Here is a 16600-nt window from a genome sequence, read left to right as displayed (position 1 = left end):
ATTTGCGCATTACCTGTATGTTGCTTTATATTTATGCAATAGTTGCAGATCTGATTATGATGGTTTGTGGATTTAGGTAACAGCCTGACCTTCACACTACAGTATACCGTGTATGGCAAGGACAGGCCAATTAAGGAAAAAATAAAAACCTTTTTGAATGTCCAACTGAAGTGGCATTGTTTGAATTCTCATTGATCTTTCTGAATTAATTGACTCTGTTAAAAGTCTGAGACGCCCTCTTGTGGCAAAAGCAGAAACATTATTCAGGGTTCCTGAGGGGTCTTAAAAAGTCTAAAATTCAGAACTGTAAATTTAAGGCCTTAACATTTCTTAAAAATGGCCAGACAGGGGGTTGACCCCACAAATTAAGACTTGGACCCCCCCCCAAAAAAAGAGGTAAAAACAACAGGTCGGGGGGGTCGATACACGATGACATAACATATATATTATTTGAAGTTAAATGATCAATTGGTTTGAGCGAGATTTGAACCAGGGGTACCGTGTTTGACAGTAGACTCGATGGTACACATGCTGAGCTGAGCCACAGAGGTTTACTGCCAAGTTACTTTCTACAAGACAATGAAATTGCCCTTATGACACCACTAAATGCCAAAGGACAACGTATGTTTTTTTTCTACTAATGCCAAGTTATAAAACAGAATACTCTGCCTTCTAATCATACTTACAAAACAAGTGAAAGTTTGCTGAAGGATTTAAAAAAACTTGTTCACAAAATACAGTAAAGATAAGTACACTTCTTGAATAGACATTTATTTCTGCAACACGGATAAATATGAAACTGAAATGTACAGCTTACTGTTTATTAGGGGTGGGAATCTTTTGGTACCTCAAGATTCAATTATTGGGGTCACGATTCAATGATTTTTCAAAAAATTCTATATTTAATAAAATTGCCATTCAATATATGCTTACATAATAAAAATAATAATAATTCATATGTGAATCGATTTTTCCCCCTAGCACTAAGTGCTGAATGAAATAAATTAGGTTACTAATGTTATATCTTTATCTGTAAATAAAATTAATGCTTTTTCAATTACTGAATTCATAGAAAAATATTTTTTCAGAATTTCTTTGATTTGAATATTGTTTTGGTAATGCGTTGTGTAGGTCTTAAATTTCAATCTTTATGGACCAAAAATGTCTTAAAAATGACTTAAAAATTTGACTTACTGAAACCTGCAGGAACCCTGATAACGCAGCGTCATATCGAACATGAAGCTCGTAGAATAAATCTGCTTGTTGTGAAGAAGAATACAGACATTTGACATCAATCCACAAAAATTAACAGGGCCAATGATTACAACAGTATTTTTATTTGAACTGCACAGTTTGCTATATGTTAACCTTGTACAAGAAACAATTACAAATAGTCACTCACACACACACAAATGACCACCTAGCAGCCTTCCCACGCTAACTTCAGGGTACTAGAGTGTTGCTATTTCTCACAGAGTCCTCAAAGCCACCAGGAAACCCACCTGGCTTTTATCAGAACTGAAAACTAAGTAATGGAAGAAAACGGGGTGGTTCACATGACCATGATTATAAGAACATTTACTAGGCAATACAAATCTAACAAGACTGCAAAACACCCAAATAGGAGAAGGAAAAAAAAAACAAGAAAAAAACAGATGTCAAATATAAAAATACCACAATGAAGAAAAGATTGAAACACGAGGAGGAACAATCCAGACTTTCTCCCTTTTCGACGTAATTTGGGGACAAGATCTCTGTAAAAAGTTAGATTTCCTGAGTCAGTAAGAGAACTCCACTTTGTAAATCTGTCTGCCTGCCAGGTCGTGTAGCTGCTATATGGGTCCCTATGAAGAGAAATGTACTTCAGAAAGGCTGTTCATACGAGCCATTGTAATATCAAATCTCTGTATACTGGCAAGGTTCAGGTAAAAGCAAATGCATTTAATACATGTTCTGTTTTGATCCATCAAAATGGATTGTTGGTTTGACAACTTATTAGTTCCCCAGGAATCTGGTAGCCCTGGTGTATCGAGTTTTCCAAAGCTGTATGTTTGCATTCAGTCCAATCTACTCACCCAGGCGGTGATACAGAGCTAACAGGACAGGGCTTAGGAGTTGCAATGGACACTGAGGATGCTGTTTGCAACACCAATTATTTTATTCTAACTGTCTGGTAAAGATGGAACCTCCAAATATATATTTTAAAAAAAGAAGTTTTATCCCACACTGGGAAAACAAAACAAAAGAGAAACATTCACTTGAAAGGGAATTTCAAAAGAGAATAAAACAGAATTGAAATACACAGACACACGTGTAACTGAAACCATGGAACGAGGCAGGGATTCAAATAGGCCGGCCGCACACACACAACGCCAGTCCTGATTAGCTCTACCAGATACGATCTGTCGGGTGAGCAGGCAGTCTCTCCAGCATGCTCTAGCAACATGTCCCATACAGGAGTCTCCAAGGAAATAGTTTGACAATAAAAAAAACAGGAAAACTTTAATAAAAACATAAAATATGATAAACAAACAAAAACAAAAATAACCTCCAGGTCCATGAGCTTGAGTCTCGAGCAGAGAGGTCCCATGATGGAGTGGCAGTGAGTGTGTGTGTGTGTGCACATGTGTGTGTGTGTATGTACGTGTGTGTGTGTGTACGTGTGCATGTTCCCACTTCTGTTCCGGTGGTCAGTGTGAACCGGGCTCATTGGTATTCAGTCGGTGAGAGCTGATTGGTTGGTGGGCGGTGGCTGGGTCAGATGGGCGAGCTGGAACAGGCTCAGACACCCTCTCTCCTCTACGGCTCGGTCATGTGTTGCCTCATTGGGGCTCCGTGTTTGGACGGTTGGTTGGGGGAGGGGGGCTGGGAGAGGGGCTGGGAGAGGGGGGTACCAGGGGGCAGGGTGTGGGGGAGGGGCGTCCCCCCTGGCACCATGCCCTCCCTGGGGGCGAGGGGCCCGCTAGGCGCCAGTCCTACCACGCCGGCGGGGGTACCTGCGGCAGGACACAGCGGTCAGGTCACAACGCAGGATGACGTCACAGCACACGACCACTTCATGATGCGCCATGGTGTCTCAATGCACGATGACGTCATGATGATGTCATGATGACGTCACAATGCACAATTCTCTCTAAACTGACAGGCCTTTGGACCTAAAGCACACAGCATGGCACTCTAGAACCTTCCAGAAGTTACACCTGATCCGTAAATTTTATGCTATGCTACATTAAGTTGGTTCTCATTTGTTGTTTGTTGACCCTAGCTTGAAATAATAGTATTCAAACATTGCATTCCCCCCCCCCCCCCTCATTGCTTGCCATGTGTTTTGGACCAAAACCACAGGATATACTACAGTCTCTAATGGCAGTGTTAGATTCTGGAAGCCTAGTTTCAAGCGTTTTAAGTGTGGATTTTACATCCACTAACCATTAGGACATGGTTACCGTGGTAACCATGGTGTGTTTGTTAGGAAACCGTTTGCGATCCCGTTATTTAAACTAAAGCATGACATCACATGAAACACATGAAAACATCTGAAAACTGGTGTTACTCTTACATGTCAATTCAGGATTCAAAACGACCACAAGACCTCATCTGTTGTTCTTGGGAAACTGACAAACGCATCAAGAGAAATAGGTCTTGACATTCACGAAGTTCAGAAGATCATCATCACAGCACAGAAGAACAATTATGTCAGCGGTGAATAGGGAGGAGAGAACAGAGAGGAAGGAACCGGAAAGATTTCCGACAAGGTGGGCACAGGGAGGGTAGGAACACTACGTGTGGGATGAGAACAGGGGAGGAACATGAAGCAAAACAAAACACAGACTAGATTCTGAGTTCCCTACTCCACTGCATCTTCATTTGGAAGCGTCACCAGGCTATTTGTGTTTTCCAAGAAACAGCTTCATAAAACAGTTGATAAAACTATCAACTGAAAAAAACTGAGGTTGGTGTGACTGATCTTAGGAAGAACAGGTGGAGGGTTTGGGGGGGGGGGGGGGTGGCGATGACGGGGTGGGGGGGGGGGCAGTAAGTGAGTTTGAAAATGAAGCAGATACTAAACTTTGAATGACATTTCCACCAACAGCTGTTATGCTAGCTGTGACCGGCACATTTCTAAGCATGTGGGGTCAGAATTGGCAGTATTTACCTGGTTCTCTATTAGGTATATAATTTGTCTTGCATGCCCCCCGTTGCTATGGCCTGGACCATTGTTTGGTTCACTCTGCTGTGTGAGAGAAGTAGTTCAGTCCAGTTGAGACGGCAGTAAAGAGTCTAAGAGGTGACAGCAGTAAAGAGTCTAAGAGGTGACAGCAGTAAAGAGTCTAAGAGGTGACAGCACTAGTGTGGGACAGAATCCAGAATACTTCACCATGAGCTCTTTAAATGACTCCAGGGCCCCATTTATAAATACTCACAGGAAGAAATGTAGAACGGACAAGACTGATTAATCGAGATAAGAAATGTAGAGCTATGTTTGGTGTACTAAAGTATGGGGTCCCCTCGGAGTGTTCTCAGTCCTTTCCACAGACCCGTCTTGTTTATCAGGGCTGTTACTATATCTGGGGTAGCCTACCCTAGATTTGGACCTCGGTCATAAAACACACAGAACCATCTGTTGAACCATTGCCCTACTCCCAATATTCAACTGCCCCAGAGCTAAGATTGGCATGAGTGTTTGCGCCTCACTAAGACCCAGGCCTGGGTTACAGGCCTGCTGCTGGTACCCTGCTGGAGAAGGACCCTAAGCTGTGTGGCGTGGGAGACAGCCTGTTGTCTCGCACCGGGCCTCCCTACCTGTAGGCGGCGCCGTTGAGCTCAGGGTGCACCTGCTGCTGCTCCATCATTCCCCACGGAGCCGTGGTGACGAAGAACTCTTTGTTGACACAGTTTCGTAGACTGTCGGGAATACGACCTGGATTGTCGAACACAAAGATGGAAGGAGTGAGTGTGTGTGTGTCAGTGTGGTATGCGTGTCTGTGTGTGTCTGTCTGTCTGTGTGTGTCTGTCTGTGTGTGTCTGTGTCTGTGTGTGTGTGTCTATCTGAGTGTTGATGTGTGTGTGTGTGTGTGTACCCGTGATGGCGCGGCGTATCTCAGTAGCAGCGGCTTCCCTCATCTCCAGTGAGGCCTGCTCGCTGTACCAGGCTGTGTGGGGGGTACAGATCAGGTTGGGAGCGTCTTTCAGAGGGCCCTGGGTAAAGCTGAACAAGACAAGAGGAGGACATGTGACACAGCTGATGGTGCGATGGTTTAGCTCAGAGCAGGTCTGTGTGTCTGAGAGAGAGAGACAGGCTGAGAGGGAGAGACCGGCTGAGAGAAAGAGACAGGCTGAGAGGAAGAGACAGGCTGAGAGAGAGAGACAGGCTGAGAGGAAGAGACAGGCTGAGAGGAAGAGACAGGCTGAGAGGAAGAGACAGGCTGAGAGGGAGAGACAGGCTGAGAGAGAGGGCTGAGAGAGAGAGACAGGCTGAGAGAGAGAGACAGGCTGAGAGAGAGAGACAGGCTGACAGAGAGAGAGGGCTGAGACTCACCTGAAGGGTTCGGACTCGTGGACGTCGAGGGCGGCGCCTCGTATCCGGCCCTCCTTCAGGGCCTGAGCCAGGGACTTCTCATCCACCAGACCCCCCCGTGCAGAGTTCACCAGGAAAGCACCCTGACGCATCTACACACACACAGACCATCATTATCATCATCATCAACATCTTCATCAACATCTTCATCACCAACAACATCATCAACATCTTCATCCTCAACCTCCTCATCAACATTGCCATGTCGAGGAATGGTGGAATTATGCATCACACATCGTCTCCTGAGTTATGAGTGAATAGGGACTTCTAGTTAGAATCTGATTTATAACCCTTAGTAGAGGGGTCTTTTGTCGAGAATTATGAAAGCCAGATGGGACGTGTTTCATGCCAGGAGAACAACTGTCAGCCCACCCATAATGCAACACTGTTCCTGCCTGCAAGCTTTTATTAAACTGCATCGAGCCCCACAAGTCTCGACCACTTGTAACTTGGTGGTATTCCGACCCGACTAAGCGAAAGAAAAGCAGATTGACTTCAACGATTGTCATCATCCTCATCGCCTTCAAGATCAATGCATTGCTAATCAACTCATGAACAGCTGGATGTTGACCCTGTCAACCCTCACTGACGATCACTCTGAAGCCATCAAACAGAACAAAATACTGCTAAAGATGGAGAGATAAAGAGGGAGAGATATGATTTGAATGAGAGCATTTGGATCAAAGTAATCTCTTGATCTTGACAGAAACTGAAATTTAGGGCACAGAATGCCCCAGTTAAATCACTACTATGAACGAGGGCATTGTTGTGCATTGGACACACGCACTTATCACTTACTGTACACACACACACAATATTTCCACCACAGCACACATAATTAATCCATAGAGGTTATTGATGTCATTGAACTTCAGTCACAGCTGCAGTATGAGGTGCTGGACAGTAGGTGGCAGTAGCGATCCATAACCGCGAGTTAGCACGAGCCGGAGGAGGCTGTGTTCAGTGAACAAGAGCAGGTGAAGTCGTTGACGAGGCGATGGATTGAGGCTGTTGGATCATGGGATGTTTGTAGAGATGGTTTGTTTACATGTATGTACTCTATGTGTGTGTGGGCGTGTGTGTATAGTGTGTGTGTGTCTGGTGTGTGTGTATAGTGTGTGTGTATAGTGTGTGTGTATGTCCCGAACCTGTTTGATGGTGAAGTCGTTGATGAGGTGGTGGTTGTGCTCGTTCAGGTTGCAGTGCAGGGAGACACAGTCGCTCTGGTAGAGCAGGTCCTGGAGGGTGTAGACGCGCTGCACGCCCAGCGAGCGCTCCAGGCCGTCCTGGAGGTACGGGTCGTAGAAGATCACGTTGAAGCCAAACACCTTGGCTCTCACCGCCACCGCCTGCCCCGACCGGCCTGCACACCACACGGCACAGTTAGTACACACACATGTACACGCGTATATACACACGCTCTCACACACACACACACACACGCACGCTCATACACTTGTGCTCACACACCACACGCTCACACGCACATGTTTTCACACGTGTGGGAACATACACACTGACACTGGAAGACACGACATGCACAGGTCTTAGCTAAATACAAAATAATTTACAGTTTGTATAACATTTTTTGTTAACAGCCAGTGTCCCCCCCCCCCCCCCCCCCATGCCCAGCAGTCCCCCCGCTCCGGTCAGCCGCCTCACCGAAGCCGATGAGCCCGAGAGTCTCTCCTCTGATCCGGGCCGCCCCAGAGGCCACCTCCCTGATCTGCTCCACGCTCTGCACCCGGGTGCCCTCCCTCAGGGCCTGGTACAGCCAGGTGTTCCTGCGGTACAGGTTCAGGATGTGGCACAGCGTCGAGTCGGCCGTCTCTTCCACCGCTGCCGAGGGGATGTTACACACGGCGATGCCTGGAGAGAGAAAGGGGGGGGGGCAGGAACGGTTATCTCTGACTGTATGTCTATTTCACTGTCTATTTGTCTGTCTCACTGTCGGCTTCACTGTCTGTTTCACTGCCTGTCTGTCTGTCTGTCTGTCTGTCTGTCTGTCTGTCTCACCCAGCTCTCCTGCAGCTTTGATGTCGATGTTGTCGTAGCCGCTGCCGATGCGGATGATGATGCGCAAGGCCTTGAACTTCTCCAGGTCCTCTCGGGTCAGGGTGATGGTGTGGTACATCATCGCCCCCACTGCCTCGTTCAACACCTGGGAACAGAGGAGATGTTACACACCCATCATCACCTCCTTCATCACCTCCATCATCACCTCCTTCATCACAATCATCATCATCATCACCATCATCACCACCATCATCACCACCATCATCACCACCATCATCACCACCATCCATCGTCATCAGATAAGTGTAGTTGTGTTTAAATCATAAATATTTTATTTTTCCTGTCTAACCATCTGCTCTTCCTGTTCTCTCCCATTCCTGTTCAGCCTGTTTGCACTACCTAATCTAAATGCAAATCAAAAAAGCTTGTGAGTGTTTGTGTGTGTGTGCGTGTGTGTGTGTATTTTGCGTATACTGTATATAAAAATACACACAAGCAGAGAGAGAAAGCATGTGTTAGAGTGAGCGAGAGAGAGAGATAGAGAGAGAGAGGGGGGGGGGGGGAATGCGAGAAAAGCAGAGAGAAAATGTGGGCGTTGAATTGTACCGTTTTGTCTAGATGCTGAAATAAGGTTATGGTGAAGACAGTCAGGATCATAAAACTGTCAGATGCAGACACCCTGATAGCATATCAGGAGCCCTCCGTGAGTCTGTCTGAATCACACCTTTAGAACCACCTCCAGCTGACTGCAGCAGCTTGGTCTGCTAGATTAGCAGAGCTGAGAATTTCCATATAACAATTTTATTGGTGCAAACTGGAGTCAGAACTGGATGCTAATTGAGGGTTAAAGCTCTCCTCATACATTCATCTCATTATTTGAGCAGTGCAAAGGCTGCCAAAGGCAAGTCTGGCTGAATGCAAGGCTGCCCATGAGTAAAGCAGGGAGGCAGCAGGAATAATGGCTGGTGATACAAAAAACTTATTAGATTGTACCACAGTGACAGTGGGTAGGTATTATTTATATATGTATTTAAGACAAACAGTCCTGATCAGGAATAGTCTTGTTGCTTCTCTCTGACACAAAGGGATGAACAGAGAACATGCCCTCCCTCCATTGTCCCTTCCTGGGCCGTCAGTCAGAGAGCAGGTGAGCAGAGTGTTGTATCGTACAGACCCTGGTCGGCTGCAGAGTGTCTGGGACTCACACACTGGACCTTCTCTACACAACCACAACAACTGGACTGTCGTTAAGTGCTGCCCATGTCTGCTTGGATGTGCCCTCACAGCTGTGTGTGTGTGTGTGTATTTGTCCCTATTCCAAGATGCAGGCGGTGTGTGAGCCACTTCTGAGCTGCAGTGTTCCAGGCGTGGGATCCTGAAACGTGGGACCCCTGCCAACCACTCTGCTCCCTGAGGTGTCGCTGTGTGGCCCAGAGAACCAGGGACCGGACACAGAGGTCTGGGGAGCTGAGAGGGGGGTCTGAGTTCAGGCCAGGGGCCAGCGAGGGGAGGTCTGAGTTCAGGCCAGGGGCCAGAGAGGGGAGGTCTGAGTTCAGGCCAGGGGCCAGCGACGGGGGGTCTGAGTTCAGGCCAGGGGCCAGAGAGGGGAGGTCTGAGTTCAGGCCAGGGGCCAGAGAGGGGAAGTCTGCGAGCGGTGCCTCGCGGGAACACAAAGAAACCCATCTCCATATTTCTTTTTTTCCCCTCGATCCCTCAATCCCTCGCTCTTTCACTTGCAGTGTAGCTGGAGAGGCGAGGGGAGAGGACAGAGAGAGGAGGACCTCCCCAGGGAGGAAATGCTGCCGTCTCGTCATGAAAGGCAGCGTTCCGCGTGGGATTGTGAACGCTTCGCACACACATACGTCCAATCTGCCTCTGTGTCGTCACATTCCAGATCCATTACCAGACTTTAACACTGCAGCACCCTAGGAGCCTGTGCAATAAATCATGATGAAACCACTTCCCCCTCCCAGCTGGGCAGAGGGAGGGAGATGGGATACTCTACTGACAGACTTCTTTAGGAGCAGAGACATAGAGGGGGAGGAGATGAAGAGACAGCTATAGACTGAGCTGAGCTCATCCTCATTATTGAGCTGTCTTCCTTTGTGGAAGTGTATTATACTGAGCTTGTGTGTGTGTGTGTGTGTGTGTGTGTGTGTGTGCGTGTGTCTGTATGCATGCACAGGATGTAGGAGAGTGCTTGTGATGTACGTGTGTGTGTGTATATGTACGTGTTGTGTGTACGTGTGGTGTGTACGCCCCACCTTCTCATGGATCTCCTGGGTGGACTGGGCGTCGCAGAAGGCCACGGTGGCCAGGTCTTTGAGGATGGGCATCTCCACGGTGCAGTCACGGCCATCCAGCAGGGCCACCAGGGGGCGGGGGTGCATAGGCCCGTTCATGATCTGGGGACGGATACCTGCAGAGAGATTGGAGGGATGGAGAGATAGAGAGGTAGAGAGATGGGGGGATGGAGAGACAGAAAGATGGAGAGATAAAGATATCGAGAGATGGAGACAGAAGGAGATGGAAACACGCTGGTTATTTTAAAGCACACAGCGCAAAGTGGTACAATTCAACTCCCACAGAGAGAGAGAAGGAGCAGGTGTGTTGGCATGTGGATGGATTGACTGGCTGGTTCAATCCAACACACACAGCTCAATAGAATCACTGTTGTGACTCCCAGCTAGACTGAACAGCCCTCCTCTCTGAAGACCGATCATCTCTCAGCTGTCACCACTGATCAATAATACACACACATGTTCACATTCACAGTCTCCTTGAAGTGGCTGAACACCTCCAGTCACATCACCGTTCTTTGGAGAGCAGTTACCAGGCAACAAGTAATTTTACCTCATGAGATCATCAACTCAATTTTCCTGTGAGAGCGATGGGGCAGCCGGCTCCTGTGTGCGTTTAAACGGCTGTGTGGAGCCATCTCACTAACACTTTCCCTACACACAAATCAATACCCTATCAATACCCTGATGAGGGAATTCTGGTGTTATGTTTGGGTTTTCAGTGTCTCAATGTCCAGTAACCAGCCAAGAGCTGCTCTAGAAACACACCAGTCAGCCATACCAACCCCCGAGAGAGAGAGAGAGAGAGAGAGAGAGAGAGAGAGAGAGAGAGAGAGAGAGAGAGAGAGAGAGAGAGAGAGAGAGAGAGAGAGAGAGAGAGACAGGCTGAGAGAGAGACAGGCTGAGAGAGAGAGAGGCTGAGAGAGAGAGACAGGCTAAGAGGGAGGAAAGATGAAAGAGACTGGCCAGAACAAACCCAAATTCCACTCAAACAAAATAGGTAATGAAAATGGGAGAAGAGAGGGGGAGAGGGAGAGAGAGAGAGCACTCTGCACACCATTCCCTTGCTCCCTGCTGCCTGTTGTCATGGTGATTACAGGATTTGGGAAGGATTATGAAATATTTTATTTAGTGGCATCTGTGCTGCAAGGGAAGATATCCAAGCCTGCCTGTTCACCCTCTGTCTCCCTTCCAGGGACCAGACTCAAACACACCCTGGCCTAGACCTGACAGTGTTACAACAACGACAAGCATGTACAACACACAGACAAAATGGCAGCCGGGAAGACTGAAGATGACACAATGTTCAAGCATGTGTCCAGCAAACACAACATGGGCTCAGTCAAGCGAAGGGTTCATCTAAGGCAACTGTTTTGTGATTCATGTTAACCCAACCAGGGGTGAAGCGCTGCTATTTGCGTCCAGATATCAAGATGGTGTCTGTCTTCACAAAGAACCCTGAATAAACCATGTAGCTGTGTGTTGCCTTTACACATCCTTACATGCCACGTTCCAGCACGCTACCAGGAGCCAGGTGCCATGATTCACGGACAGATGGAACGATGGATGAACAGGCTGATGGATGGATGATTGAATGATGGATAGACGGATGATTGAATGATGGATAGATGGATGATGGATGGAGGGATGGATGGACGGACGAATGGACGGATGAATACATAGATGGATGATTGAATGATGGATGGACGGACGAATGGACGGATGAATACATAGATGGATGATTGAATGATGGATAGATGGATGATGGGTGGATGGATGATGGGTGGATGGCTAGGTGGCCAGTCTGGCTCTAGCAAGGTGTTCTTCCCCACAGGGGTGCAGAAGAAGGCAGGGGAAGGGAGGACCTGTGAGAGAGCGACTGAGACCAATCAATCATCTCAGTCCAATCTACACACATTCCTTCTGAGATGCATCAGGGAAGCCAGGAGACACAGGAGCTGGTTTAGAGAAGTGTCTACTACCATGCGCACGAGGGTGTTCGTCCGGCACAGAGGAACCACAGGAGAGACCAGGAGATGAGGATCTGACAGCAGATCACCTCTGACTCACTACTCCATGAGAGGGGGGGGGATTCATTAACTTCACAGCAGGGACATAAGTGCACAATCTTTACCTCCTCCTCTGTCCAGTGTGTGTGTGTGTGTGTGTGTGTGTGTGTGTGTGTGTGTGTGTGTGTGTGTGTGTGTTATGAGGGGTACATGGACTGTCTGCTGCAGGTGGTCCCCTGGTCTCAGACAGGCAGCAGGGAGGTGTGGGGGGAGGGAGAGCTGACAGACAGACACACCTGGGGTTTCTAACGCTCCCACAGAGTTCATTAGAACACTGCATATGGTCTCCATAACAACAGTGTCGTTCAGCTTCAGATAAGACATAAACACAGACAGTGTGATGCTGTTCTCTCTGAATGTCAACAAGAGCCACAAACGAGCTCCAGGCACATCTGGATGCGAACGATAATGATGGTGAGATGTGATCCGGTTGAAAAAGGTTTACTGACAAAGAAAAGGGGTTAAATGACTGTCACACGGTTTAAAACGATGTACTCACGTGCCCAACACGGCTCTCAGAAAGACTTAACTGCTCATGACGTCACTCGCATTCTTAAACGAACCCCGATAATTAACGTTAGTTATCTTGTTTTGTACATTTACGTCTGACGTTTACAATGACCAGAAACAATGAACCAAAAATGTCGCATCATGCAAACTTACATTCTCACGCCCTGGCTCTTACATGCAGTAAACAAACAAACAGACCGAAACACACACGAACACATGCACACGCCGGCTGATGAACACATCGGACGACAAGACTGGCAGAAAGCTGATACTAGTAGGAAGTAGGTCAAAACTGTGATGACTAATTATCTCCTGTCGGCTAATAGCTTTTCAAGAGCTTGACAAGGGATGCTATGCTAAAAAGACTACATGATAAATCACTGCTTAATTAGCAGCTAATTAGAGCTTAATGAGTACCTAATACCTGGACAGTCATTCTGAGAGGCTCCTTAACAGACCCCCGGAGGAAGGACCAGGATGATTCCTCACAAAAGTCGCGCTTAGAATTCTCTGACCCTCGGTTAGAGCCGTCGGTTTGTCACTCACACCATTAGCTCAGGCGGTGCCTTGTAATCCAGCTGTGCCTGTGTGCATACATGCCAGTCATAAGGTCCAATCAGAGGGTTGGAAGCGAAACACACTCGCACAACCCCTCCCGCGCCCAGCAACACACACAAACGCCACGCACACAAGCCACGTCTAATAAGAATGCGGTTTTTCCGCAGACGCTTTTGTCCAAAGCCACGTGCAGATGAGGGTGAACCCGGGAGGTCAGAACAGTCACATGCTCCATAATTACACCTCGCCTCCCAATATCTGTTCTGTTTTTAACCTCCCTTTCTCTCTCTCTCTCTCTCTCTCTCTCTCTCTCTCTCTCTCTCTCTCTCTCTCTCTCTCTCTCTCTCTCTCTCTCTTCTTCTTCTTTCTCTCTCACAGACACACACACCCATTCACACTATATATACACACAGACACACACACACAGCCTCTAGGCCAGCTGTTCTAACTCTCTTCCCAGGAGACTCCATGACAGGGCCAATGGCTTGTCTGACGGTTCCTCCCTTCACCCCCCCAGCTGGTCCCAGACCAGACCCCCACTATCCTCCTGCATTGCCTCCAGACCACAGCTGGAGACTACAGCGGTCTATACCTCCATCAGAGACTACAGCAGACTATACCTCCATCAGAGACTACAGCAGTCTCCACCTCCATCAGAGACTACAGCAGTCTCCACCTCCATCAGAGACTACAGCAGTCTACACCCCCATCAGAGACTACAGCAGTCTCCACCTCCATCAGAGACTACAGCAGTCTCCACCTCCATTAGAGACTACAGCAGTCTACACCCCCATCAGAGACTACAGCAGTGACAACAGCTGGTCTCTGAAAGGTTTAAGATCTCAGCCTAGTGTCTTCGCTTCTGTGTCTATATGCATGAGTGTGTTTGCGCATGTTTGTGTGTGTGTGTATATGTGTGTGTGTGTGTTAGTAGTATGGAGCTTGGCAGGCTATCTTTTGACACATCCAGGAGGTGTGTCACAGGAAGTGAGGACAGATGCACAGTCCTGTGAAAACACAGAATTCCCCCAAATAATAACACGTGTTCCACTTCTATGTAAAACAAACGTGATAGTAAGTGCCTGTAAAGTGAACTTTTCCCACATAGATCATTCACAGTAATAGCCAAAACAAATGGACAACTGAATGTAATGTAAAATATACTCAGGGCATGATCTGTATTTGACATAGTCTTAACAAGCAGTTTGTCCTGTGATTCAGCCTGTGGTGTTCACCATCATCACCACACAATAGCCAAGTCCATTCACATGCCTTCTAAACAAAAAGATGTGACAGAACATGACGTCTGACCCCCCTCTAGAGAGGATCGCACCCCCCTGACTGGGTGTGCAGGGGGGCAGGGAGGGTGGTAGGGTCCTCCCCTGGGACTGACCCCCAGCCACCCTGATCCCAGTCTGGGTTGGTACTCAGAGTGGGAACTCCATTGGTGGGATTGTAACCCCAGATTAATTACACGTGTCCTGCCACTAAAAGCATTTTTGGATTCTGACAACAGAAATATAAAAAAGGGATCTTTTTAAACCCAGTCACAGAAAAGTGCTTGATGTGGGTGTCTGATTCCACCATAGAAGACTAGTCAGAGTTAGGACATCGGAACTCTGTGAACTCCAGGGATTCTCTGCTCCTGCCTTCCTCGTCAAACCAGAGGGCCTGTATACTGTGGCAGGTTTGTTCAGCAAGCCTCGTTTGTTGTTTCAGAGACCATTTTATTTGGCAGTTAATTATTTTCTCCAGGCTGTGGGCTGTTTGTACAGGTGTACTGACAGAAGGCTGGCCTTTTAAGTGGAAATAGACGACTTTGATATTTTCTCTCACAGATATTGTGGAGGAACTGTGGCACTAACCCGTGTGTTCCAGTAGTCAGGGGACGGGCTCTGTCCAATCAGTGGAGGAGTTTCAGCATATTCATTAACGTCTTGAAACAAACAGCATCCAAGCTAAACAAGCAGATAAACAGACACAAACAGCTTGCGAGGGAGCTGGACTCTCTCCTTCTCAGGTCCCAGGGGACAGCTGGGTACAGCTAAGTGGTTAGAGCACTTGACTGCAGAAGAAGGGGTCGTAGGTTCAGATCCCCCCTCCCCCTACTCCCTCCCCCCCCCCTGGGATACAGCCCGTCACCTGGGATAAAAACATCAGTTGAATGACTACATTAAAATAAACTACCATCTCTTCCGACAACGCTCCAGCAGTCTTTCTCTGACTCTCTCTCTCCCTCCCCGCGGTGTTTGAGAGGTGACAGAACGCAGTCTAACCCCAAGCCGGATGAGTCTGGTCTGCACTGGCCCACTCTCCCTCCACGGTTCCTCCAGCCAGTGGAACAATTGAGATTGAGAAAACAAAAGGAAGTGAGAAGGATTTTCCACTGCCTGGTGATGTCACAGCCTGCTGCGGTCCCTTCCAGAGAAACGCTTCTCTTTCCTACCAGAGAAAGCCAGCCAGAACGGCCTCCATGGCTCCACACCAACAGCTGGTTCTGGTTACCTAGCAACTCCCAAGCCGAGACAGTTGCAGGACGCCTCAGAACCCGCGGGAGGAGTCTCCTGATTGGTCAACGCAGGGAACCATACAGTTAGCTATTAAATCTGGCAATCTATGGGGGATGATCTCACTCAAATGACCCTTTATGACAGGAATTATCGCTCGACCACTTAGAAGAGTTTGTATCTGTGGTTTGTTTCTCTGGTATGTTCTGATATTTGACTTGAATATCAATGAGAGAGTGTTCCTGTGGAGCGGCCTTCACTAGGAACATGAGACTAGGGGCTGTCAGACAGCTTAACATTCACTCAGGGATTTTGGACACTTGCATGTCCTCTTGTAGCTATGAGACCTCATTCAGAGAGCTGGGATATTATGTACTGTATCACACACACACACGGTTTTACTACATGAATCAAGGTCAGAACCTGTGTATTTTATCTGTGTGTGACTGAGCCAGAACAGAAAGGGTGTATAACATCTTAGTTTTATTGAGACCTTCCCACTCCAGGGTTTCACTGAGTCCTACTGATGACCACCCCCCAGCCCCCACCTCCCACACCCCACCTCCCACCCCGCACCACCCCCCACCTTCCACCACCCCACCCCCAACCACTCCACAAACACCCAGAAAGCAGCGCTCTCTCTCCACCGCTCACCCTGCTGCTCTGCCTACTAACACACTTCCCCCTCTCTTATCACCCCCCTCTAGCAGGCCCCCTGCTTCTGGAAAGAGCAGCAGAAGAAGAAAAAAGAAAAAGAGGCCCGTTGACTGCAGACAGAGATAATGATAGAGTACATGAGCGAGACAGCAAATAATCTTGACAAAGCAAAGGAAGGGAGAGAGAGAGGGACACAGAGAGAGGGAGACAGAGAGAGAGATGGAGAGAGAAACAGAGAGACGGAGAGACAGAGAGACAGAGAGACAGAGAGACAGAGAGACAGAGAGACAGAGAGAGAAACAGAGAGACAGAGAGACAGAGAGACAGAGAGACAGGGAGAGAGAGAGAGATAGAGAGAGAGAGAGATAGAGATATCCTTCTGTCCCTCTCTTCCTAAATGGTGTC

The 16600-nt window shown here is 47.9% G+C and overlaps 1 protein-coding gene across 1 annotated transcript in view; it reads right to left on the bottom strand.

The window, feature by feature from the left end:
* Positions 1-1315: 1315 nt before the first annotated feature.
* Positions 1316-16600, bottom strand: part of LOC124473326 (verprolin-like) — an 18428-nt gene continuing 3143 nt past the window's right edge. Inside the window, 8 exon segments of the mRNA XM_047028629.1 lie at positions 1316-2992; positions 4801-4921; positions 5082-5209; positions 5540-5670; positions 6727-6941; positions 7241-7447; positions 7595-7739; positions 9859-10013. Of these exon segments, the coding sequence (XP_046884585.1) occupies positions 2800-2992; positions 4801-4921; positions 5082-5209; positions 5540-5670; positions 6727-6941; positions 7241-7447; positions 7595-7739; positions 9859-10013 (1295 nt within the window). The 3' untranslated portion in view covers positions 1316-2799.

The sequence above is a fragment of the Hypomesus transpacificus genome, chromosome 11, assembly GCF_021917145.1.
Source record: "Hypomesus transpacificus isolate Combined female chromosome 11, fHypTra1, whole genome shotgun sequence".
In the NCBI taxonomy this organism is placed as follows: domain Eukaryota; kingdom Metazoa; phylum Chordata; class Actinopteri; order Osmeriformes; family Osmeridae; genus Hypomesus; species Hypomesus transpacificus.
This window is presented reverse-complemented; position numbering and strand designations above follow the sequence as displayed.